This window comes from Oxyura jamaicensis, chromosome 17 (assembly GCF_011077185.1).
Source record: "Oxyura jamaicensis isolate SHBP4307 breed ruddy duck chromosome 17, BPBGC_Ojam_1.0, whole genome shotgun sequence".
Taxonomy (NCBI): domain Eukaryota; kingdom Metazoa; phylum Chordata; class Aves; order Anseriformes; family Anatidae; genus Oxyura; species Oxyura jamaicensis.
Window position 1 is genome coordinate 9,167,163 of NC_048909.1, and position 25,185 is coordinate 9,192,347.

General features: G+C 59.6%; 1 protein-coding gene and 1 long non-coding RNA gene across 12 annotated transcripts in view; one reads left to right on the forward strand and one right to left on the reverse strand.

Annotated features, from left to right (window-relative positions):
- KCNT1 (potassium sodium-activated channel subfamily T member 1) overlaps positions 1 to 25,185 on the reverse strand; it is a 65,373-nt gene that overhangs the window by 1,278 nt on the left and 38,910 nt on the right. For 4 of the 11 annotated variants that reach the window (XM_035341222.1, XM_035341227.1, XM_035341229.1 and 1 more), the window contains 28 exons: positions 16,731 to 16,810; positions 15,727 to 15,826; positions 14,539 to 14,595; positions 14,177 to 14,225; positions 13,986 to 14,045; positions 13,314 to 13,388; positions 13,044 to 13,127; positions 12,579 to 12,673; positions 11,714 to 11,894; positions 11,356 to 11,520; positions 10,718 to 10,854; positions 10,349 to 10,412; positions 10,152 to 10,260; positions 9,777 to 9,885; positions 8,906 to 9,055; positions 8,510 to 8,748; positions 7,393 to 7,609; positions 6,798 to 6,903; positions 6,546 to 6,718; positions 6,245 to 6,316; positions 5,826 to 5,960; positions 5,512 to 5,623; positions 5,000 to 5,101; positions 4,818 to 4,901; positions 4,291 to 4,419; positions 3,995 to 4,015; positions 2,881 to 3,184; positions 1,425 to 1,487 (listed from right to left, as the gene is read on the reverse strand). In XM_035341222.1, the coding sequence (XP_035197113.1) occupies positions 1,425 to 1,487; positions 2,881 to 3,184; positions 3,995 to 4,015; positions 4,291 to 4,419; positions 4,818 to 4,901; positions 5,000 to 5,101; positions 5,512 to 5,623; positions 5,826 to 5,960; positions 6,245 to 6,316; positions 6,546 to 6,718; positions 6,798 to 6,903; positions 7,393 to 7,609; positions 8,510 to 8,748; positions 8,906 to 9,055; positions 9,777 to 9,885; positions 10,152 to 10,260; positions 10,349 to 10,412; positions 10,718 to 10,854; positions 11,356 to 11,520; positions 11,714 to 11,894; positions 12,579 to 12,673; positions 13,044 to 13,127; positions 13,314 to 13,388; positions 13,986 to 14,045; positions 14,177 to 14,225; positions 14,539 to 14,595; positions 15,727 to 15,826; positions 16,731 to 16,810 (3,272 nt within the window). Of the gene's footprint in view, positions 1 to 1,424; positions 1,488 to 2,880; positions 3,185 to 3,994; positions 4,016 to 4,290; positions 4,420 to 4,817; positions 4,902 to 4,999; positions 5,102 to 5,511; positions 5,624 to 5,825; positions 5,961 to 6,244; positions 6,317 to 6,545; positions 6,719 to 6,797; positions 6,904 to 7,392; positions 7,610 to 8,509; positions 8,749 to 8,905; positions 9,056 to 9,776; positions 9,886 to 10,151; positions 10,261 to 10,348; positions 10,413 to 10,717; positions 10,855 to 11,355; positions 11,521 to 11,713; positions 11,895 to 12,578; positions 12,674 to 13,043; positions 13,128 to 13,313; positions 13,389 to 13,985; positions 14,046 to 14,176; positions 14,226 to 14,538; positions 14,596 to 15,726; positions 15,827 to 16,730; positions 16,811 to 19,438; positions 19,804 to 21,313; positions 21,356 to 25,185 lie in introns of those variants that run through there. The other 7 variants (XM_035341228.1, XM_035341232.1, XM_035341223.1 and 4 more) reach the window with 7 other exon arrangements.
- LOC118175248 lies at positions 20,554 to 25,071 on the forward strand. Its single transcript, XR_004754923.1, has 3 exons — positions 20,554 to 20,706; positions 22,389 to 22,394; positions 25,061 to 25,071. It is a non-coding gene; the product is annotated as an uncharacterized LOC118175248 (long non-coding RNA).

Sequence of the window (25,185 nt, forward strand, 5' to 3'; positions counted from 1 at the left end):
GGGGTTTGGTGGAACACAGTGGGAAAGGAGCAGATTGAGTCCAGGCTGAAACCTCCAGCACAGGGCAGGCAGGGGGGGATGTGGGAAGGGTCTGTGCATGGACCCCCTTTCTTTTTTTTTTTTTGCTGCTCAGCCCCCTCCCCAAGGGCGAGGGAAGGGGCTGCTTTTGCTGCTCTCGTCGGTCCCACCACCTCTGAGAGCCCTCGGCCGTCCCAGTGCTCAGCCTCACAGCGAGGCGGGGACGGGGAATGGCGACGCTGGGGCGCACACAGAGCGCGGGGCCCGCGGGGTGCGCCGTGACGGGGGTCCCCAGGGCACCGCAGGTTCTCCTGCGCCATGGAAGCACCTTTTCCTTCCCCCCCCCACCCCATGCAGCGCTGCCAAACCCACCACGTATATTGCCACAGTGTCCCCTGCACCATCGGCACCCTCAGGTAGGGTTTTTTTTTGGGGGGGGGGGTCTGCAGCTCCTGCTCCCACCCCAGCAATGCGCCCGCTGCAGACGGGTGCTGGTGGGGGTGGCTCACGGGTGGGCTCCCGGTGCCAGGACCCCGCAGCGTGGCTCACGGAGCCAAAACGCTGCCGAGGGAGGGGGAAAAAGCAGCGAGGTCAGAGCTCCGCAGAGCAGCTGGCAATATACCGAGTTGGAGCGGGGCTTCCATGAGCCACGGCTGGGCTGGTTCTCTGGTGATGGACACGGTTGATAGGAAAATGCCAACTTTTCACCTTAAGCATGGGCTAGCGAAGCCTAAAATATGGATTGGTTGGGCTGTGGCTGACCTCTAGGCTCTCCTGAGCCCCGCTGCACGAAGCCGTGTGCCGAGCACGAGACCCGCAGCGCCGAGCCGCTTGCGGCAGGGCTGGGACCACATGGCTGCACCGCGACCCTTCCCACCCAGCCTCACACCGGGGCCTGGGGTGATTGCTGGGACCTACGGGCTGCCAAATCCACAAACCTGGGATGAAGCAGGGCTTTCCAAACCCTACAGAGCTGTGGAGCTCACAGACAGGCGAGTGGTCGCACTCTGCCGTCCCGCTCCATCCCCAGCGCGCGTGGCGCTGGTTTGCCCACCAGGAGCCCAAAATCCCCTCCTAGAAATGCCTCTGGCTTTACAGCTCAACACCAACTCGCAGAGCAATGCAAGGAGGTGGCTGTTAATGACAGCTGCGGGCTGTGACTTCCTTGCATGAATTCGGCTAGGGAAGTTGTGCTGTTTGTCTCCTGACTTCACAGAGCCTTGCGTCTGCCCCGCAGCTGCAGGACGGTCTTTGGTTTTCCACCTCCACCCAACAAATGAGTGCGTGAAAGGCATCGAATCTCTAAGGTGAAAAACGGCAAGGGTGTGGACTGGGCTTAGCTGGCATGATCTTGTTGGACGCTGTACGCCGTGAGTCACGCATGACTCCCAGGGAAAGAGCATTACCTTGCAAATATCCCAGGTTTACCCGATTCATCACATCACTGGCTGTTAAATTTGCTACATCCTCTACAGAACATACAGGGAAAGGCACAGACATAAACAGAGAGAGAGAGAGAGGTCAGCAAGCCATGATTCGGCAAATATTAGAGACGAGCTCCTGCACTTCAGCAATTAAATGAGCAAAAAGACCAAAGCAGGAGAGAGCAGGCACAGCAAGGTGTCCTTCCAAAACGCCACGGCGTCCAGGCTGGCAGGCGACACACCGTGTCCCTGCGCTGTCCCGGGGCGGCCGGGGAGCTTTCCATCCCCACCGACGGCCCTTCCCTGCCGTGCTCTCTGCAGGGCCGGGGGCCGGCTGCCCACCCGTGGCAGCGTTTCAGGCAGCGAGTGCCATCAGCCGTGCTGCAGGCCCTGAAGCAGAGCCGAAGGGAGCTGGGAGGCTCCCGGGATGAGCTGTGGGAGCTCCGGGGACCGGTTAGGGACAAAGACAGGCGAATGCTACGCTGCGAGCTGCACGCGGTGGCCCTGTCCCCACTGCTCCCACAGGCCCCGTGTCCAGCAGCCCTGGGGAGGTGCCCAGCGCTCAGCACCCAGCACCCAGCACCCAGCGCTGCAGAGCCCCGCAGTCATTCACGTTGCCTCTCCCCACCCTCACGGCCTGCGGGCTGCAAGGATCAGCCAGCAGCAAAACCCCGGGGGGATCCCGGGTCGGCGCCGTGCGCGGGGGCCTGGCCGTGGCGATGGAAGCTCGTCCAGCATGGAGCAGACAGGCAGCAGCACAGGATGGTCTCAAAGGAAAGAGAGGACGAAACGAACCAAGAAAGCCGCGGGGTGAGGGCTTCGTCGGGACCGGGGGCCGGGGACCCGCCCGGGGAGGCAGACAGGCTCCAGCAGCGGCGCTGGGCGGCAGACCCCACGAGGAAGGCGGCTGCACAGAGGGACCCTGCGTGCTGACGACACCACGAAGCCGCACGCACAGCGACACACACTGCGGTCACACGCAATGAAGCAAAGCCCTCGGCCCTGCCGCTACCGAAACCCCTGCTGCGGACGCTTGGTGAAGGATGAGGAGACAACACCGACACCGGGGCCTTGCACCAGCCCACGGGGGTCACTTCTCCCTGCGGCGCTATGGGGCGAGACCCTCGGGTTTTGCTGGTTTAAGGGCAGTGGGTTCGGTGTCTCCTTAACACCATTTCTGCTGGGCCAAACGCTGAGCCAACCTGGGCTCTGTGTTACAGGCTGGGGCTGTCCCGGGAATGGTGGTCACTGCCCGGAGCAGCGTGGGGCGTGCAGGAGGAGGGCTGGCGGCCGACCAGAAGCACGCCCGCCCCAAGGGACAGGACTGCAAATGGAGACGGGCCCCGGCACCATCCATGGGGCTCGGGGGCACGCTGGAGTTACCTGCGGAGCCCACGGGGCGCGTCGCTGCAGGGAAGCGCGACCGAGCGGCACTTACCGTACCCGGTGGTGGGCAGGCCCAGGTGCTTCATGCGGTTTTTGACGAGCTCCGACAGCTCCTGCCTCTCCGAGCGCCGGTACAGGCTGAGCCGCTGCTGGCTGATCCACTCGGCCGTCTTGCTGGAGTGCTTGTTGCCCTTCCTGCTCAGCCGGCGCGCCCACTGCATGCTCTTGCGCCGCAGCAGCGGGTGCTCGGACTGGTCGCTGGAGCACGAGTTCCTGTGGTGGCTCGTCTTGATGCCCCAGTGCTCCTTCACGTCCTTCGTGTCCTCGCAGTCCTCAACATTGATGGAGATCTGTGACTGGAAGCCCGGCAGGTGACGGGGGGAGCAGGGTGACGGAGCACCCAGGGGCACGTGCGGGGGCTGCTGCCTCCCGGCCCACCCCGCACCATGGGACCCGTCCTCAGGACGGAGCCTGCCTCGGGAACGGCTGCTTTTTAGCGTTCTGGCCATGTAAGAAGAGCCAGTCCTGTCTCTGACAGGGTAGGACATCTCTGGTGGGCTGGGATCCCACCTCCATGCTCCTCCAGCACATCATCTCCGTGCTGCTGAAGCTGCCTGGGCAGCAGCTGTGGGGTAAGCTCTCCAGAACACCATCAGCCACGGGGCATAGCGGGCACCTGGTATCTGCTGGCACAATTCTCCCTTGGCTGCCCAAGTGGCAGAATTGCCCTCGTCTTCCTCTCCGACCTCTTGCAGCAGACACGCTGCCACATCTGACACAGAAAGCCCCGCTGGTAAGCACTAATTTTCGAATAAAGCGGATTAAAGCACCTCTAAGAACGAAGAGGATCACATCTAATTAAATGTCAGCATTCGGCTCCCTGCAGCTGCTTCTACAAAGCTCAAAACCGAAGGTATTCACAGCGGGGCCAGGCTCGCTCCTGCTCCCCGTGCTGCGTAATTACACCTCCTGACTGCCGGGGCCATGCCGGAGCTGCAGGAGGGGCTGAAGGCAAGGGGAGGGCTCCAGGTGCACACAAACCAGCCCCGACATCGCCCACGGAGCAGTGCCCGTGTTGCAAGGGGCCTGGCTGAGGAGCTGATAATCCCGAGGGAATTCCCCACCACCGACCTAGCGCCCGAAGGCTCAGAGAGAGTGGTACTCACCTGCGCTCTGATGTCGTGGGGCTGCAATTGGGGAAAAAAAAGAGGGGAAAGATGGGTCAGCACAGGAAATGGGCATCCCTGCTGTGCAGCATCCCCTGGCCCCTGGGAATTTAATGACATGACGCGCTGGATGGCTGAAAAAGGCCATTCCCTGCTTGCCTGCAGGCACCTCTCTGAGATGCTTCTGTCTCTAGATGTATTTGCACCGAGCTGGCCCCAGGAGGCAGGAAACACCCCCAAGTTGTGGATGGGGCCGGGAACACCCCCAGCCCCTTCCTGCACACACTGCCCCTTGCCTCAGAGGTGGCGAACATGTGCGACTCGGTCCGGTAGATGCCGATGGGAATCTCCGCGCTGGAGGAGCAGAGCTTCTGGAAGAGGCGGCCGTACGTCCGGATCCAAAGGTCGTCCTCCGTGATCTTCATCTGAGCAGCAGAGCACAAACAGCGACCGCCGTCAGCACCTGGGGCCGCGTCTGGGCTTCCCCCAGGCACAGCAGCGGCAGACCCGAAAGGAAGCCCCAGAAAGATCAGGGGCAGCTCCCATCCAAAAGGAGGACGTACGGCTGTGGGGCTTGGGACACGGCTCAGAGGTGGACATGGCCGTGTTAGGAGGTGGTTGGACTTGGGGATCTTATGGCTCTTTTCCAACCTAAATGATCCTGTGCTTGTATGACTTTGGGGCTCTTGGAGCCCTGAGATTACCCACACATGACGCTGGGAGTGATGAGCTGCCCTGTTCTGCTCAGTTTTGCCCCCCACCTCCCCATACCCATGTGCTCACCGCCCCCACCTCACGCCACCACTTGCAGCTTGGTGCCTACCGCGCAGAGGTAGCCGGAGCCCGGCGTGGTGTCGAGGCCCAGCAGCAGCCTGGTGATGGTGATCATGTAGTCCTTCACGAACGACTGCGGGGAGACGTTTGGGCAGGAAGACGGGAAAAAGGTTTGCAGGGGCACTCTGAGGGACGTGTTGTCCCCTTCCACCAGGCTCCCGCGGCGCTCACCTGGTAGAGCAGCGTGTCCAGCATGCTGATGCTGAAGACCCGGCCGGCCGCAAAGGGCAGGCGGAACATGAAGGCCAGGTTGGAGCCGTTCTCACGCTCTTTCTGGAAGCAGAAGGGGTCTTGGGAGCACCCTTGGTGGGATTTTGTTCCCGTCTTCCCGGGGCATTTAGAGAAGCAAAACCCCGCAGCCTCCCCCACTTGTGGTGCGAATGGGAGGACACCAGCTGAGCATCTCAGGGGGTGCCAGGAGGGAGGCGGGGAAGCATCCCTCACACTGGGTGAAAGAGGGATTTTTCTCCATGGAAACGTGAGACATCATCATCGGTTTGTTTTTTTTTTGGACACAGGCTGGATGTGGCGCTTTGGCATGCCTCAGTGTGTGGTTTAGGGGCATTTCCCCCTTGCCAGAAGACCTCAGCACGGTCACTGCACTGCAGGCAGAGCCCAGAGGCCACCGCTCAGCGTCTCTGCGCCCAGCACTGCCTTCCCAGGAAGCGAGGCCTTTCCCTTACCTTTTCTAGCTTGGAAAGGGCTAAGGAGTAGCTGTCCTTCGCTCTGAACTGCATGAACCTCATGTTGGAGGGGTGGGTCAGCTCCGTGATGATGCTGAGGCTGGGAAAGAGCCTGCAATGGGAAGAGACCTGTGGTCCAGCAGCCACCTCAGAAGTGAGGGACTGCCTGCATGTACAGCCCGAGGATAACCCAAACCTCCCCCGTGCCCTTCTGAGATAAAAAAATAGATAGATTTGTGTCTTCCCAGCGCTGCTGTGACCTCTCCCCACAGCACTTGCACCCCCCCAGGCTCAGCTGTAGCTGCCCCCCCCACCTGAACATGGTCTGGACGTTGACGATCGTCTTGGCATCGGCCATGTAGTCCTCCTCCGCGCTCATCGTGCTCTCCTTGTCCACCACCACCAGGTTGTCAGCGTAGATGATGCCGCACTGCAGCAAGCTGTCCAGGCTGGGCAGTCCCCAAAGAGAAGAGCGCGGGGTCAGCCCTTGGGAAGGACACAGGGAGGCAGCGCGCTGCGACGTGCACCCAGCTGCCTCCTTGCCATCAGCACCCATCTACCGGCCACGCTCCACAACCCGAGAAGCCCACGGCGGGGTCCAGCCAACCCATGGGATGGGAGGGTGCAGGGCTGGGGGCACATCTCCCCCCCCCCCCCCGGCATGCAGGTGTCAGTACTGGATAAATGCACAACACCACCACAATTAACAACAGCCACGGGCAGAAACACCTACTTATCGATCGTGCCTTCCATGTAGTAAACCATGGGGAAACAGCAGATGGCTTCCAGAAAGTGGTGCTCTGGCCTGCAGAGAGAGCAACAGAAAGCAGGGGGGGTCAGCAGCTCCATGGAGCCGCACACAGCACCAAGCACAGCACCGCTCACAGCCACGTCCCCACCACCGGCCGAGGGGCACCCTGGTGGTGCCGCTGCCTCCCCTGCCCCACTGCCCCATCCCCACGTAATGTGAAACGCCCCCAGTACTACAGCGAAAGGCTTGGTGGAATGGAAAGCATCTGCGGAGAAGTACTTGCTTGTTGTCCAGAAGCAACACAATTGGGTTTAACTCTTTGCGGGACCGGTAGTACGCACGAAGGGGGACGATGAAGTTATACAGCCCGTTCCCAGCCGTCTCTGCCGACACGATGATCAGCTTGTTCTTAAACCCATAGGCCTTGGCGTCTTCGAAGCTGTTGTGCTTGCAGCCCTGCGGGGAGGGGAGGCAGCTCGGGGACCCGTGGCAGCCCCCGGCCATCACCCGCCTCGGTTCCAGCGCTGCCGCTCACCTTGTCCAGCCTCAGGCAGCAGAACGGGGCCTTCTCGGGTAAAAGGTGGCACAGGGTCGGGGAGCTCCCGATGTAGGGGGAGTTCGGTGGGTAGCCTTTCACGTACCTGCAGCAGAGAGAAATTGCAGCGCTGTAAGGACACGGGGAGAGTTTTCTGTGTACACAGCGCTCGGACCTTTGGAAAAATGTTTAGAGTTACAGACCCAGGACTCAAATATATCACTGGCAAATGTTTTGCAAAGCTCTCCTGCATCCAATTGAAATGTCTGAAAAGACACATACTTAGGAACGATTTTTCTTATGCAAAGGGTCCTGAGATTGCAAATATGCAATGTTCCCAGCACTGGCAGAGAACTCAGCAGGTAGGAGCATGGCTCAAGGGAGACAGGCCAGTGAGCTGCAGGAGGGGAGGGGGATGCTAAGCTATACAAGGACCTCCAGGCCCATTTTTAGATTTGTTTTTGGTTAACAACTCGTAATGTGCATTTCTGATCGAACCAGAAGCAGCGATTTTCATTTAAAGATGGGCACAAATTAAAAAGCGTCCATGCTTCTCTGCAAGGAGGGACGGCGTGACCCAACGCGGGCAACTCACTCCACCACCGCCGAGCCCTCCTCGTCCGACTGCGTCATCTCGTCTTCCGACTGGTCGCTGAGCAGGTCGCAGGGCAGCAGGGACGAGGTGTCGGCCAGCTCGAGGACGGGCGCGATGCTGGGCCGCCGGTTGCCCGAGCCGTTCTCCGCTGGCAGCGCCAGCTTGCTGCTGTTGGCGGGGCGGCACTCGGTGTTCTGCAGGTCCATGGCCACTGTACCTGGACACGGCGGGGAAGGAAGCACAGCGCGCTCTATGAGGAGGGGAAGGAGCTGAGAGAGCAAAGCATCGAGCCCGTCAGCCCTGGGGGCACCACCCAAGATCTTCAAGGTGGACCAGAGTGGCTGGATGACCCCATGCTCCAGCACCTCCTAAAAAACAGATGTATTTATGGATTATTAATCATGGCCATCAAGGTTTTGGCCTCAGTTGGAAACCCCAGCCAAGCCTGTCACCTGAATTTTCACCAAATAGTTACTTTCAGATGGGTGTGAAAGCCGGGAGCTCCACAGCAAGCCAAGCACGGGGCTGGGTGCCCTCCTCCCCCAGCAGCCGTGGGGCTGGACCCACTCGTCCTTGGGCAATTTCTCTCTCATTACACTTTCTGAAAAAGTCCCTCTGCGAACAAGCCACCTAACGAGAACATTGACGAGCGCTGCTCAGCACAGTGCTCTGCAGCTTGCTGTGGGATAATCATGCAAATTGCTGCTCCTGAATACAAATGCATAAATTATTTGCCTGAAGTACAATGTGCTACTGCAGCGCAGCCTCTCCGGACAACCCCACAACTTGGTCTTCCCAGCTGCAGGCTGGGAGCAATGACTCATGGCATTTTTTATTTGAGAAACTGCACCACTCGCTGCAGAGCAAACCACGCTGCTCATCGGGCTGTGAATCATAAACATGATTTAAGAGGAGGCCAACAGCATTCATTCTTCCAGCCAGGACGTGGGGGATTTCTGCAGACAAATATCCTTAATGGTAATGGATATCACGAGCGCTAATGGTGATTTTTTGGGCTTGCTGAGAGCACCCAGGACAGAAGGAGCAGGGACCTGTGTGTATTTTGTTGATGGGGTGATCTGGGCGGGGGTGGAGAAGGGGGCCGCCATGGACTCACCCATGCTGGCGATGATGCTGTGCACGGGCAGGCGGGATGGGCCATCGTAGGTGCCCCGGCCCGCAAAGCCCTTCTTCTTCTGCTTCTCCTCCTGCTTGAAGATGAAGGCAGAGTTCTCCTCCTTGGTGATGTTGATGTAGAAGCAAGTGTCAGACGCAGCCATGATGTGCCGCGGGCCGGGGTTCAGCAGGATGCTCTTGTTCTCCTCCCTCCGGATGCCGATCAGGCAGACACCATACCTGCGATGGGACCACAGTGCAGGCATTCAAAGCCAGGGAAAAGCCTCTCCAAGGGCTCCATCCCTGCAGAAGGGACCTCAAAGCACCCTCCAGCCCTGTTGCTGTCCCAGGACCTGTCCCCTGACCCCAGCTCTGCCCGCAGCCCCCCAGTCCTCACTTCTTGTGCGCGTGGAAGGCGGCGTAGGTGAAGCTCTTCCCTTCGTACTCCATGAAGAACTTGCTGTCGCCCATGCGGATGTGGTAGACCTCATTGCCTGAGCAGCGCCCGTACATCCTCTGCCACTGCTCCGGGGACTCCTGGCCCTCCCTGCAAGCACAGAGCCACGTGCCGGGACAGGGCCGCAGCTGGCACGGCACCATCCTGCTCCACGGGAGCACCCAGGGGTGCTGAGGCTGCCACCCGGTCCAACGGAGGAGAGGTGGCGGCGATGAGCTGTCAGCACTTCCAGGCTGAGGCTGAGCTCATTTAGATTTCTGACTTTAAGTGCCTTTTTATTTAATGAGGGCTCCCAGGGGAGCAGCGGAGGCAGGGCTGAGAGCCAGTGTTGGCAAACAGCTCAGAGCATGGGGCGAAGAAGCTCTGCGAAGGATGTTTTGTAACTCTGTGATTTCACTTTAACAAAGCACAGCAAGTCCTGGCTCTGCTAAGGGGCAAGGGGCCCGCGCCAGGGCCCACCTAGCTGCTTCCAGCTGCACTTTATACAATCCCACAAAACAACCTGCAGGCTCCAGCCTTGCGGTTTGTAAATCAAGCTTCCTGCCAGCGGGATCAGCTCAGTACAAACAAGATGTTTTATTCCTGGCCTCCAGCAAGGCAATCTGCACAGGAACAACCAGGCTGTGTGCCCCGGGCTGCTGCCAAAGGCAGTGCCCCCAGAACCTCCTACCACTAATCGCTGGCTGGAAGGAGAAGACTCCGGGCTGCGACTGAGGTGGTATTTTGCCAGGACAGGAGCCCCGGGGGCGCAGACACGGTGCTGCCCGTGCCATAGGTGCCCGTCCCCTCACCCTACACGGGCAGCACTCACTGGCCGCGGGAGGTGTGCACCAGCAGCGTGATGAGCGTGGAGGTGGCCGGGCAGACGCAGTTAAGTGCCAGCATGGCGTACTTGCACTCCTCCTCGCAGACGACGTGATCTGCAAGGAAGCAGAGGGGCTGTCAGGGGACTGGCTGCCTCTGGAGAGCACGCTGCGGCGGTGGAAGGGGACAGGGGAACACGGTGGCCCTGTAGATGGGATGGGGACTCATGGCCCTCCCTCCGTACACATCCCTCCCTCCGCTCCGCTGAACCCCTGGTCTGCAAACCCACCCCTTTTGGGCTCTGAGGACATGGGTTTCCCCCTGGAAACACCAGCTGGTCCTAAAAGGGTCCAGTTCGTGGAGGACAGCCCCGTGGACTCACCGGCAAACTTCACATGAAACTTGTTCTCCGGCTTTAAGATCTGAACATAGAGAGGGCAGTTTGGAGCAAAGTCTTTCACAGCCCAGGCTCTCAGGATGGTCTGGTGGTCCTAAGAGAAGAGCAAAGCACGGGCTAGCTCCTGGCAGCTTATTTCCCCCAGTGCTTCCGTGGCTAGGACGAACTACAAAGCAGCTTACCGCCGCCGTGCGGTCCACCTCGTTTCGGCTGCTGAGGATGAAGCAGGCTTCTCCGTTGTCCATCCTGCAAACAGAGAGCAGCGCCCGTGCACCACCCAGCCCGGCCACGCCGGGAGCCTGCAGGCACCACCCGGGGCGCCCGCAGAGATGTCAGCATGGCCATCGTCACCCAGCCAGTGCCATTGCTGGGGACGCATGTGGCTGAATTACACAATGCTTGCAGCCGTCCTGCATCCCCCCGAGGAATATTTCGTGTTTAGGGATTAGTGGGCAACCCAGGCAGCAGCCGAGCATCCCCAGCAGCAGCGTTTCAGCCCCAGCCCAGTACCCCCAGTGGGTGCCTGCAATCCCCCCAGTCCCGCTGCTCACTTGGCTCTCATGAGGTCCTGGTCCTTCAGCGCGGAGCCCTGGAGGTAGATGACCCGCTGCGACCACAGTGGGATCTGCAGGACCCGCCGCACCTGGATATCCATCTCCGTGGGGCACAGTATCACCACGTAGTAGTCCTGAAAGAGAGAGGTTGGTGTCGCCTTGTGGGCTTGCGTCCTGCATGCCTGAAGACAGAAGTGAGCAGGGTTTTAAAAGCTGAATGTACGGAACGAAGGCTGAGCATTGGGAATGAAGTGTAGGTGAGTTTTGCAAGGAAATGCCAATCTGAAGCAGCTCTGTAGTGCTCGCGCCCCATGGAAACGGAAAGGCGCAGTCATTTGCTAGAAGATTGCTAATTAAGTGGGGATATTCCAGTCAGGTAAATCCCTCGGGGTCTGGCAGTTACACATTCTGTTCCTGTGTAAGACTCCATCCACTGGAGACATCCTTACAGAAGGCTGCCCAGGCTTCCCCACACATACACACAGCTGTACGGGGCCAGGCCACAAAACCGGGTCGGATCAGGCAGAAAAAGAGCCAGGGCTCAGCCAGTGTGGCCCGGCCATGCCCAGCACCACTGAAGCCAAGCACAGGCAAAGCACTGAAGCCATAAGCACGGGCATGGGCCCGGCCCTGACCTGCAGGCGCGGGTGGGCGTAGAACTCGTTGAGGAAGTCCATGAGGAGGTCGATCTTGAGGGAGCTGACGCACAGCACGACGTGCTTCTCTGTCTGGGCCCGGTGGCGGCTGTAGTTGCCCCCCGACTTCTGCCGCTCCATCCACAGGTAGACGAGCTCCTCGAACTGCAAGCAAAAGCCGAGGGCTGATGTCCGAGCAGCCGCACCAGGAGGCAGGCAGCGGTGCTTTGCTGCCTCCCAGACAGGGTCCATGGGGTGGCTGATGGCAGCAGGCAGCTGGAGAGCCCCTGGGGACGTGGGGAACGTCCCCGTGTCCAGCCCAGGCTCGGTGTCCTGCCTCCCCGGCCCTGGCTCTGACCTGCAGCGGCAGCACGACCAGGGCGACGCAGATCATGATGACGACAAGGAGCTGGGAAGGCCAGATCTTTGGTGTCACGTCCCCGTAGCCCACCGTGGAAAAGGTGACGATGCAGAAGTAGAAGGACTTGAAGAGGGAGAGCTTCTCACCTGCTCTTTCTAAATGCTGGATGCCGCAGGTGCTGCAGGGACAAAGCACAGGTCCCTCGAGCACCTGCACCAGGCAAACAGCTCCCTGCCTGCAGCCTGGCACTGCCCTTTGCTCTGCAAAGGCACCCGGGAGCCCTCGAAGGTGACTTCCACCTCCATCCTCGGGGGATATTTGCCTGGAATATGCTGCCAGCATTATAAATGCATTTACATCACTAATAAAAAGGATTCGGCTCATAGCATGAACAGATTAAGGAGTTAGTTTGACGTGGTCGCTCATCAAAACCATGGTGGGAAGCCGAGGTGCGGGGGGACACATTGCGATAAAGCACGGACAGCACTGAGCATCGCAGGGGCCACAGCAGGCAGGAGGTGCTGCGGGCGAGGAGCCCGCTGAGCTCAGAAATTGCATTAGCCGTTCATCTGAGAAGATTGCCTTCACTGTCAGAGGCTCACAACCCCAAAAGCTTTATTCCTTGTCCTCTCAGCAACTGTGTTGGTATTATATGCTTCAAATGCAGACCGAGGGGATGGGGGGAAAGCCCCAGAAACCTGTTTCAGAGCTAAGCACCCACCCGGAGCAGGGCTCCTTTTGGAAACATGCTCCTGCTGTTGGCCGAGCACAGGGTAAGGGCCCTGTTAATTAGCTGGGCCTGCAAACGAGCTGCTCAGAGGCGTGGTGGCAGGGGTTCGGTGACACGAGGCGCGACACTCACCCCGTGAAAACGAGACAGAGCAGGGTGCAGATCAGGATGAGCACCTGGTTGAACATCGCCGACTGGGTCCGCTGGATGGCTCGGTGCAGGTCGTTCTGGGGACGGGACAGGAGCCTCAGCAGCTCTCGCCAGCCGAGAGGCCACAGCTTCAGAAACGTGCTGCCCTTGGCAGGGCCACCACCATGATCAGCCCAGGGCCGGGCTGTGCCATGGGGTCAGGGGCACATGGAGCGCGTGGGCATCTCCTGCTCATGCACCGAAGGGACCCGATCCGCAGCCCAGCCTCACCAGGAGGCAGCCAGCCAAGCCTCAGCCCCACAAACTTCATCCCAGCACCTGAAAATCTGCCCAAAATCTGCCCCCTGGCACCCTGGTGCCGGGGCTTGGGCAGGACAGCTTCGGGTGCTTTTTGTTCCTATGTCAGAGGAGCTGGGATGCCCGGGAGGGATGTGTCTGGTCACTTACTATCATGTTTTCCAGGGCGTACTTGGCAAGCCAGCAGTTCAGAAAAACGGGGATGAACAAATTCCGCAGAGGAGGCCAGAATATCTAGAAAAGCAAGAGATTCTCACAGGCTGACTTGCAAAGGACTCAGAGCAATGCAGTTCTTTACCAAAAATAACTGCCAGCTTTAAACACTGCTTGGCCAGACACCTGCTTTTCTGCATTTCACCACCAAAACCGCAGTACGTGTTAAACTTAAAGTTGCTTTAAGTGACCCCGGGGAATACACACCGTGATAATGAAGGGCACTGTGTTGATCATCTCGAGGATGAACGAAATGCGGAAAATCTGTTCCCAGATGTTCCCCTGAGGAATTAGAAGTAACAACAATTAATTAAAAAGCTTGAAAGTATGCCAAAGGCCAATTAAGACACTCCCAGTGCCCCAGCCCCTGCTAGACGTGCGAAGGGCGCTAGCGCAGGCAGGATGATGCTGCGCTTTGCCTGGGAGTCGCGGTGCTGGTGCCAGACAAAACTTCCCAAAACACCCATTTTTTTCCCAGACGGCTGGCACCTCTGTTGGTGGCTGTCCCTGACAAAAGCTGGGGACAGCAATGCTTCGTTTAAGGACTGAAGGCAGCAGCGAACACAAACCTCTGGCTCAAACATTGTGGGGACGCCGGGGCTGAGCCTTTTCTGCCCCCAGGGACAGGAACCAGCCACCGATGGGCCCGAGCCAGAGAAATATCTCCACCAGCCACACGAAGCCATGCAAAAACCCTCCCGAGGGCTGTGAGGAGATGCCGTTTGCGAGGAGATGCCGTTTGCTAAGGTCCCTGCCCTTGGCCAGCTCAGAGAGCCAGCTTGCCCCCATCCCCTGGGGCAGTGCCCGCTGGCAGCAGCAGGACGGGCACACAAAGGACAAGCGGCTGCAGCGACCACAGCCTCCCCGTACGGCGCTCACCTTGTAGCTGAGATAGATGAGCAGCATGGTCTCCAGGAAGCTGATCAGAGCTATGCTGACCTGCGGAGACAGACAGCAGGCGCTGCTCGGGGTGCGCTCCTGCAGCCGCCCCCAGCACTTGGTTTTCTTGCACCCGTCTGGTGCGTCGGTGGGCGCCCAGCACCGTTACCTCCGCGTGGCCGGGCACTCACCTGAACAGCCCACAGCGGCAGTTTTCTATCCACCCAGAAGATATGTGACCTGCAAAGAACACAGCAGATGGAGCCGAACTGTAGCCTAATTAGCAGGGCCTTTACTCCTCACTGCATGTCAACCCGAGGCCCTCTCTGACTTCATCCTAGGCAGGCTCGTTACTGGCGTTGCTCCATGCAGAGCCTGAAGCCGGGTCTGACACTCCCCGAGCTCCTGCGAGCCCACCCAGCACAGCTCCTGTCCCCCCAGCAGCCCCAGGCCCTTTCCAGCCCCCTCCTCACTGGGAGGCTCCGTGCCCACCGCTGCGTCCCCGCCGTCACGGCAGAGCCCGACCCAGCGCCACGAGCATCCCACAGCTCACCAGTTTATCTTCGTGGACTGGTTGAAGACCGTGTAGTTCTGCTTTTCGCATTCCCAGCTGGAACAGAAACAAAAACCCGGGGAGAGCAGTCAGTGGGACGGTGGAGGGACAGAAGGACAGACAAAGGGTGCGGGCTTTGGCTCCCCAGCTCAGGGAGTGCCATCTCCAATCTGCCCTGACACTGGGAGAAGTCCTAGGACAACATCCTATGGGGTCAGGCTCGTGCTGTCCCCATCCTGGTGGTTTCTGCAGGACCCTAACTCTCCCTGGCAGTGTTGAGCACTTTACTGCTCCCACACCAAGGTCTTGGAGTGCCCTGCTGGAGAGGGAAGTGTTCCCATGGGCCACACGCACACCCACAGGGGCTGATGTCCCCCAGCTAACGGGGGGGGGGGCTTCCCCAAATCGCAGCTGCGTGAAACCTCACGAGGCTGCCTGTCCATGCCGCTCTTAATTCGCACAGGGCTGCAACCACTTTTGGGCAGTGCAGATGTCCTTGGCCGCCTGCAACCTTTACACAGAGAAAATTAAACTGCTAATTCTCATAGAGCGCCCTAGCCCTTTGAAAAAAAAACCTGCATGTGAGATAAACAAAGCAAGGACATATTAAAAACAGGGCTATGCCGAAACCCAGGGCAGAGCTGCTAGATGGAATCGTCTGTCACCTCGGGGATCTAAGCGGCAAAACGCATTTCATTCCCAAACTCTTAAATGGGATTTAGCAGAGCTGTCTTCAAGGGCGTCGGTATCCAGAAAACACTTGGCAATGTGCTGAAGCCACGAGCACTTGCCTGGGGCAGCAGGCAGGGCGGGCTGTGCACCCCGGCCCTGGCCACGGGCAGCCCGCAGCAGAGCAGCCCCGAGGCAGGGCAGGCACACTTCTGCTCGAACTCTCGGTGCACAAACTGCCCCTTGGATTTTTCCACCACCTTTGCCCCGTGCATTGTGCAGGGCTGGCACGCCTGCATGCCTTTATTTAAAACAGCGAGAGAAGCCTTCAGGGACCAACAGTTTTGCTAAACTGCCTGTTGGTAGAGGGAGAGAGAGGATGGAGTGAGAAAAAACACCTAACCCTCTGTGTGTGTGTGCACCGCGGTGAGTGAGCGCCCTGTGCCAGCTCTCACCGCTGACCGGGGGGCTTGGGGCCATGGTGGCACCGCGGTGGCACCGTGGTGGGGTGGCACTCACCAGCCTATGCCCTCCTCCGGGTTGTCGAGCAGGACGCGGACGATGTAGAGCAGGCAGGTGAGCAGCTTCAGCGAGAAGTTGAAGAGCCGGATCCTCAGACCTGCGGCGGAGGGGGCACGGCGTGGGCAAGGCAGCGCCCCACGGCATGGCACCACGGCACGGCACCACGGCATGGCACCACGGCACAGCCCCACAGCACAGCCCCACGGCACAGCCCCACGGCACAGCCCCACGGCACGGCCCCACGGCACAGCGGGTGCAGAGGAGGAGGAGCAGATGCAGTGGCTCTGCGCTGCTGGGACGTCCCTCGTGGGGTTCAGCATGGGCACCCCCTGCACAGCCACCCCCGGGGCACCCACGCTTTGCCCACCCGTGTCGGATGTATCACAGCATTACAGACATAAATACTGGAGAGTCAGCTGCTTGCCAGCCCCAGTGGATGTGAGACACATTGGGGAACTGCTGGGCTGTATCCCTCTCGTTAAACATCACCCAAGAAGAGCACGGGACGGGCAGGGCCCCCTCGCTGGGCCGCGGGCAGCGTGCAGGAGGGGCGCCGAGCAAATCCGCTCCATCCACCCTCCCTCCGCAGCCAGTTCATCAGGTTATTACTCAAAGCGCAAGTGAGGAATTCATCACATTTTCATTAAAAACTTCCCCGCGGGCACCCTGTGGTGCCACGCTCCAGCTTTTTAACGAGCCGGCAGGATGCAGGGAGGAAAGGAAAATGTGAGCTTATAAATTAACGAGCGGGCTCCCTCCGGACAGCTAAGGAGAAAACAGCTTCCAACACCATTAGTCAAGGGGCAGCTGATCCGCAGGGCTGAAGAGGGCTTTGGGGGGCCAGGGGAGCCCCAGCTCCAGCTGGGGACAGGGTGGGGGGCAGCAGCAGCCCTGGGGCTGGGCACCACAACCTGGCTCAGCACCGGGGCCGGCCGGGGCCGGCTGCCAGCAGATGGCAATGGCTTCTCGTCCCCACCACCGCGCGGGCAGGGAGCACTCACTCGACCGCTGGTTTTTGATGAAGAAGAGCTTCAGGCGCTCCTTGAAGGTGTTCTCATTCACGTAGAACTCCACCTGCACCCTGCGGGGACAGCACCCATGGGGCTGGTCAGTGCTGGGGGGGGCATGGGCAGGACCCCGGCACCCAGCCCTGGCCCCTGCAAGCTGGGTCCTCCCCCGAGCCACCCCCAGCAGCCCCAGTGTCCCCAGGGCAGCCCAGCACCCACCAGTGGCATCCCACTGCCCCACTGCTTGGCTGCAGCTTGGGTGAAGGCTCTGCTCTCATTCAGGTACACCAAGCTGGAGCCTGGGGGGGCGAACACCTCCCCTGCCACGCACCCTGCAGCTCTCCTCACCCCTGTACCCCCCAGCTCCAGCCCCCTGCCCGCTCGCAGGGCTGCAGCCAGCCAGGGCCCTGTCCCACACCCCGGCCTTACCCGCGCCGGAGCAACACTCGGCAGCGAAGCCGTTAAAAACCAAATCTGATCTAAAAGGAGGAAAATTCCCCGTGTTGCTAAGAAACCACATTTGGCCATTCCAGAAGAAGCCAGGAGCTGCCAGCCAGCCCTGAGCATCCCTTGGTGGCTGGTGGCACTGGGGTGAGGCGAGGGACAGCCACCACCGGGGGCTTCTCCCAAACAGGGTCGGAGCCAGGAGGAACGAGGGACCAAGCCAACCCTGCTTGTCCCGGCCCCGCTGGCCACAGCCGCTCCCATCCCAGACACATCCCCCCCACCCCCAGCTCCATCTTGCACACTAAAAGCCACAATCCAGCCCCAAATCATTCCCGTGGGCAGGGCTATAAATCACACTGCCTGCTCAGTGCAGCCCGACAGGGATCGGTTCCCGATGCTCTGCTTTAGGTTCCCAGCAGGACAGGGCCCATTCTTCAGTGCCACCGCTGATGACGGAGTCAAGTGCCAAGATTTAGCGATTTCCCCTCTCTCGCTCTATTTGCTAAGCCCCTGAAATGCTGCTGTAATTACTATTTTTTAACTGCTTTGAGGTCACCAAGGCACGTTGCCAGGCGAGGCGCAGACCATGGGGACCAAACCACGGAGTCAGACCCCGAGACCCCCGCCCCGTGGCTTCCACCTCCGTGCCCGCGTGGCGCAGGCTGCAGCCAAACACGGCCCCGAGGACGTGATTTATTGGGCAGCAGCTGCCAGGCTCACATGGTAGAGGGGAAAAACAAACCTTCACCGTGTGAACACCGAGCTGGGCAGGCAGGGGAAGGCTCAGGACCCCCCCACTGCCAGGACCCCGTGCTGTGATGCTGGCAATTAGCGGCCGGCTGCGCTCGCGGGAGCACGACATCCCTTTGAGAGCTGCTTGTCAGCTTGGAGAGGCAGGCTTGTACTTTACAAGCTTCTTATGTACAAAAAGCAAGCACATGAAAAGAAAACCATCGCCTCAGGCATGATAGTTGGGATAATATTTTATAAGGGCTATCAAACTTTTAGTTGTCTAATGTGTCCCTCCGGAACAATGCAAACCCCAACGCCTGCACCCGGCAGCAGAACCTCAGGGGCTGGCACCAGGGGGATGAGGAACTTTGCTTGCAAAGCCCAAACACATTAACATTAACCTTTCCCAAAGCCAGACTTTGCAAATAATTCAGCTGTGCCAGGGCATAAATCAGGCAGCTCGCGACGCTGCATGCACAAGGTAATTGCTCCTTCTCCATGTTAAAAACATCCCCAAAATGCCTCGGGGACCTCGGGGACACCGCTCACCTCCCCGCCGTGAGCATCCCTGGGGGCAGCCAGACGGTCAGCTGCTCTGTAGCACCGCCGCCCACCGCAGGGCTGTGAGTATAATATAAATATGCTACGGGGCAGGCAGGGGACGGGAAGGAGACTTTGTGTGCAGGCCCCCACCGCGGCTGGGTCCGGCAGCCCCGGTGCGAGCAGCGCGGGGCCGGGCACCGGCTGAGGCCCATGGCGAGCGAGCGGTGGCTTTACCGGGCAGCAGTCATCGGAAAGCGCAGCAGACCCTTCCCTGCTTCCAGCCGAGAGAAGGCGATCGGATCATTTAGAGCACATCCTTGAATTTCACTGTCAAGAATTTAGCTTAAAATAGAAATCAGCGTGCCCACGGCACAACCCGGCTGCGTTACCACGCCGCTCGCAGCCCCGACACAGCGTCCCTGCTGCCCGGCTCACCCAAGCCGCTCTCCCCGGAGCCTCCCTGCCCTGCTGGGCTCACAGCACCCAGCAAGGAGCCCCAGTTCCCAGGCCCCTTGTCTGCAGGGTTTGCACCAGATCGTGTCCTCCCAGCACCCGGGCAGTGCCCCCCCAGGGCCGTAGCAGCTCAGCCCCGCCGGCCGCCCCGATAAGCATCGAGGTACAAGTTTGGTTACAAGCCCTCGCTTGGAAGTGTAATTACTGCTATTATGCACTTCATAATGCCTGAGCAATTTCTTTTTCTTCGCCCGGTTATTTACTGTGCTTTATTAATCTAAGATTAGAGACAATTTGTTCTAAGACGATGAGCTCCTGAAAAAAGACAATAATTTGTTCTGAGAAGCGCAGGGTACGAGACCGAAACGGGCACAGCCCTGCTCGACGGCGTTACAACAGGCGAGGAGGAGCCCGGCCAGCTGCCAGCCCCCACCCGCACCCCCCTCCCCCCCCGGCCCCACGCGCCCCCCACCCCACCACCAACCCACCCGTGACGGCGACAGGCACGGCTCCACGCCGGGGCTCACCCTGGGGGGCCGGGGCCGTACCCCGAGCTCCTCGTCCCCATGAGGCCCGGGGGACACGATGGGCGCAGCGGCTCCTCTCCGGCCCCGCGGCTGACAGCTGCCTGAAAACTGAGACGGCTCCGAGAGCAGGTGCCCAGCAGGGACCCAGCGCCCAGCACCGCCTGGATGCTGCCCAAAATCTCGCCGCTGCCCCTCTGCTCGCTGAGGAGGGGTTTACGTGCATGGGATGCTTTTGCTCTGTTTCACGAGGATCAAAATATTTTGCTGTCAGAAACGTATCTCTGAATAAAAGCGGCTCTTGAAAGAGAGGGAGAAGTATCAGCAGCTCCCTGCGTCTCCAGTCCCTGCTCCCACGCTGCAGCTGGCTGGGGAGCACCATTCTCACCCCAGGGAATTTCTCAGGACGGGAGGAGGTGACCAGCACGCGTGGGGACACCGGGAGCCACCATGGGGAGCTGATGGGGACAGTGGAGGGGACAGCCAGCACTGCACACCTGCGGCTGGCGGAGGCAGCGGTGCTGGACAGACGGACACGAGCTCTGCCACGAGCACGGTGTGAGCATGGGAAGGGGAGATGGGCACACGTCTGCGCGCACATCGGGTGCTTGTACAGCACCTGGGTGCCTGCCAGAGCGAGACGCGTGGCGCAGGCTGCCCCCACGCTCCATCAGCAGTAATTGAACAATTGCTCGGAGGAGGGGGACGCCGCGGCTCCGCACCGCCCGCACGGCTCAGCCCCGGGAGCAGGCAAGGCAGCGGCTTCGAAACAGAGCCCCGTGGGCTCTACTGCTCAGTGGCTTCCTCAAAAATTTCCTTTTACCATGGGAATAAACTGAGGGAAAAAAAAAAAAAAAAAAAAAAAAAAGCAAGGTATCTCCCGTTTTATTACAGATTTGTGCTTTGTGCCCAAGGGAAGGAAGCGATATTGCCAACCTCTCCGTGGCAAATTAAACACAGCTGGACTCAGATAATGCCACCCTGGCTCCAACAGGGAACACTACAGATTTTTTAAGATTCTGGTAAAAAGCAGGCTCCAAGCAGCTGCTTCTGGAAAGGTGCTGCCCACGAGCAAGGGCAGCTGCACCTCACGAGGCCAGTCCTCCCAGCCACCCCATTCACCAGCTCCACAGATGTCTCCGTGCCACCAGGACGAGTGGCTCAGCCCCTGCCCATGCTGCAGAAATCTGTACCAACAGAGCAGAAATCTGCTGCTGAACTTATTTTCCTCCTTGCCATTCACTGGGGAGGCTGCTGGGGAAGTGGGAGCTGTATGTGCCCTGGAGGATGCTGCGGTTCCTCTCCAGGTGATAGCTGCAGGTGGTGAGGAAGGGGATTTTCCTCCTCACGCATGGGCAGCACGAGCCCGGGCAGGGACACACTCGTCCCTGCACCAACCACACGGGGAACCCAGCCCCGCGCTGCCCCACAGCCACACCGTTGCTCTCAATCATAAAAAAAAATGATGAAAAACCAGAAAGAGAAGAAGCAACAGAATAGCACACTGTGCTTTGTTTGCCTTATTTGTTTTGCAACATTGGAGATTGACACTCAGGAATCTGCTCCGATAATTGCTTCTGCTGATGACTCTGGATTGTTTAATTAGAGTCTGCGCACGGAGCTCACCACTAATGGGCAATCACCAGTTTCCTGCCAAGATATCACTCCTTCCCCAGGAAGGAGCCGAGCAGATATTGCTCCCCGTGGTGGGACCCATTTCGGTTTCAGGAAGCTTTGCAGGCACTGCCCGCCACCCCTGGTGCCAAGAGCAGCCAAGGAAGGACCTGGGGCAGCCCGGAGCACCCCGAGCACCGCTCGTGGCAGCACGTCCTGCTCGCGCCGCTCCCGACACGACATGCAGGCATGCACGGCACTTACTGCGAGAAGGAGGAATCCACGCTGAAATCCTCGGCGTGGGGCCTACGGGATGAGAGCATCACAAGGGGCGATGTCAGTGTCCAACAAATGGCACGGCGGCCAGGCAGTGCCGGGGAAAGCTGGCACCGAGCCCCGGGACCGCTCGGGGACCCACCGGGGTCCCACGTCGGGCACCCGGGGATGCTCGGGTGGCTTTGTGGGTGCCCGGCTCTTCTACGGGCTCAGCTCCACAAATAAAAAACCTTTGTGTTTGCTCTTTGGGTTTTCTTTGATGAGCCTCTGCTCTGTCTCGAGTCAATTTCACACTTTGTGCAGAGGATTTGCATCTGCAAGGTGCCGCTCGGGGTGCTGCCGGGAGCCTGGCACCGTGGGATCACCTTCAGAGAGCTGAGCCTGCGCTCACGGTTGGTGATGATAAAAAAGAAAATGAACCAAAAAATAAAAGAACACAAAGGAATGATGATGGTGACGTGGGGTGTCGATGGCATGGTGGGAGAGAGCATAAAGATGGGCAAAAGCATGGGGCACTGCAGAAGGTACCAGCTTCACGCCCCGCTGTGTCCCTGCGGGTCCCAGCAGAGCCCACCCCAGCTGCAGGAAATCCCCCCACGGCCACCCCAAGCTGGGGAGCAGCCCCAAAGCCCCACACAGCATTGTCCCGCTGCCATCCGTGGGCAATAACCCCTCCCTGGGCTGAAATAACACACAGCAGCACGGTGCTGGGCAATACAGCCATGAAGGGAAAAATCCCCCGTGCCAAAATGAAGCCCCTTTCAATAGGGGATGGATGTGACCCCGTGGGAGCCCCCCCAGCACCTTCCTGCCTTCTGGAGACAGCCTTGTTTAACCTGATCAGGGAAAGTTGGCAAAACCACCAAAGAAAAAGGGGCAGATACGGCTTGGGGAGGTTTTCTTTTCTTTCCCTTCATGCTTTATGAGCCCACAGCGCTCTCGTACAGCCCAAACAATATAAAAGCAATAAATCCTCATTTCAATTAAGATGCGAGCCCAACAGAAAGCAAATTCACTCCCCAGCTATCCAGCAAACGGAGAAGTCTCCCGGCCATATATTGAGTTTGCTGTTCTGCCTCTGTTATCTGTGCGACGGCTGCCCTGAGAGGGCTCGCGGATGTCCGAGCAGGCACGCAGCGAGAAGCCGAGGTGCGAGGCTGGAGCCCTCCCTCACCAGACACAGCAAGGGCAGAGCAGCCCCCCATGCCCCTGGGATGCAGACCCGGCCCTCCCCAGCCCCGCTCCCTGCCCTGCAGCTTCTCACCCACACCAGAGGCTCTCATGCTGCCCGTCCCAGCAGTGACGGACCCCAGGGTTTGGGGACAAACGTCCCCGAGCTCCTCCAGCTGCAGAGCGGAGGCGAGGAGAGCGCAGGAAGGCGCCCAGCCAGCCCCGCTCCCTTCACGTAAAATCAGATTAACACAGGGCAGGGGCTGCTCCAGCCCCCCCGGCACACTCTGGGTTTTGCACAGGACGTGTCCGTGCCTCACAGCCACATTATGAGCAAGAAACAGCAAATTAATTGGTTTTCTCCTAATACACCGGCAGCTGGCGGCCGGCCGGTGAGAGGCTGGCACAAAGGGGGGGTTGCTCCAGAGCCCGCTCCCCACGGCAGGGGACGAAGGCTCCCGAGCAGCACCTGGCCGGCTCACAGAGGGAAGAGGCAACCCCGAGGCGTTACGCTGAAACTCGCCCTTTTCCCATCTAATTGCTGAGAAAATACGTAAAATAAATTTTAAGGAAAACCAAACCCCACTCCAATTCTCAGCTGAAAAAGGGTCGTTTTCCAGACACCAAAAACTTAACACAAAGTTGGCAGGCTCAGCGTCCTACGGGAGGGCCGGGCCCACTTTCTGCAGGGAGGACGGACAGATGGACCCCCAGGATGCAGCACTGCTTCTGCAGGCGACATGTTTGAATGCATTTTAACCTGTTTTAAACCACCTGCTTTAAATTTACTCATTTATTTCCTCCAGATCATCCTTCCTGAGCGTCGCTGCACCCCTCCTTCCCATAACCTGACAAGCCCTAGCCGCACCGGCAGGGTGCTCAGCCCCGGCTCCCTGCAGTGGCAGCGGTGACAGCAGAGAGCAGAGACAGCAAAGAAAGGAACTTTGCTGCCGCAGACAGCTCTGTCATCTGCTCCTCGAGCTGCAGCCCCTCGCAGAGGGCAGGGCTTTACTGGGAGGGGGAGAGGCAGCGGCACGTTTATTATTAGAACAACGGCAACCGAGGAACTTTGCTTATGTACAGGAGCGAGCAAGCACCTGCCCGCCCACGCCGCACCGCAGCTGCTCGGCACTGCCCTGCTCCAGCTGCACACCCGAGGCTGCGGCACCTCGAGGGAACGTGGAGGTATTCAGCTCCCCTGCCTCACGCGGGTAATTTGGGGCTAAATACCTACATGGCGTGTACGGTGCTTGAAGACGGAGGAGACAGGGGAAAGGCACAGCTTTGCCGGGCGCACATGGTGCCTGTGCTCAGCTTGCCCAGGTCTCTTCCCCCCCAGCCAGTTCCCAGCGCATCCTCTGCCAACTTGCAGCTTTCTGGGGTGTATTTTGGTAAATGATGGGTATTGAAATTCACTTCTGGTTGTGAACTTCCCATCGTTTCCAAGCAAAGAGCCCCTGCCTCGACTAGGAGCACACCCGGGCACCAGTGATCCCCCGCCAGCACCGCGCTCAGCTTCAGGCTGCTCAGTTATCACCTGCCAGGCTCGGAGGCATCTCGAGGCCAGGGGCTAAGGGAACCCCCAGCTTGGACATGTCTGTCCTCCTGGGGAGGGGACGGGGCAAGGCAGGGGGGCTAAAGTGAACCATGCAAGGTAACTGCTGGGGAAGGCTTCCCAAAGCCCCGTGCATCCTCTAAGAGAGGAGATGCACCACGGTTCTTACCATACTGACAGTGAGAAACTAATCCACAAAAATAGCCCGATGTGAGAAGGACAGATGGGAGGAGATGAAAAAGGAAAGCAAAGAGGGGGAGAAAGAGTGAGAAAGAGGAAGGGAGAAGCGAGCGGAGCAGGCACACGTCTGGCCACCAACACGTGCGGGATGGGACGGAGCAGCCCTGGTGGATCCGTGGCTCACAGCATGCTCAGAGCCCGGGGACTAGGATGGGGATTGCATCACGAGCCACTTGCAGCTGGTGCCCAGCAGCTGCTGGTGCTGCCAGCCCTGACCCTGCAGAAATGCTTGGCTCGCCCGCATGCCAAGCCCACTGGGCAAAGATGCCCTGAGAGGCGGGAGCGGCTCTTAATGCTCATCTCCCTGCCTTCCCTGATGGGCTGAGCAGGTCCCCATGGCCCTGCTGAGCCCCGGGGAGGCAGGGCTGCACCCCAGCTCCACGTGTCCCTGCTTGCTGCAGCCCGGTGCCACCTGCAGTGAGGACAGCTTGTGCCACCCGCAGGGATGCTCCCCCAGCAGGGCTCAGGGTCTGTCCCGCTCGCTCACGCCGTACCGAGCAGGTCAGCCTCCTCCTCCGCAGCAATGCTCTGACCCACGCCCCGCCGGGCCCTGATGGGGACAAGGGACCAAAAATAAACAGGGCAAAAACCCAAGCGCACGTTTTGAGTGTGGGCATCCCTAGGCTTGGCACCACGTCTGCATCTCGGTGCCTATATAGGGCACGGCGCCATGCAGGAGGAGCGTGCCTGGGATGAGCAGCCCAGCAAGACCTGCGGGGACGGGGAGCACAAACACAGACCAAAACACGTCCAAACCCTGCAGGAGGGAGCCAGGAGCTGAGCCATGGGCAGGACACGGTGACCTGGGGACCAAACGGGGATGGCGAGCACCACCAGGGAGCAGCTCTGGGGTGAGCGAAAGAACCAGGCAGCCCCAAAGCCACCTGGCTCGAGC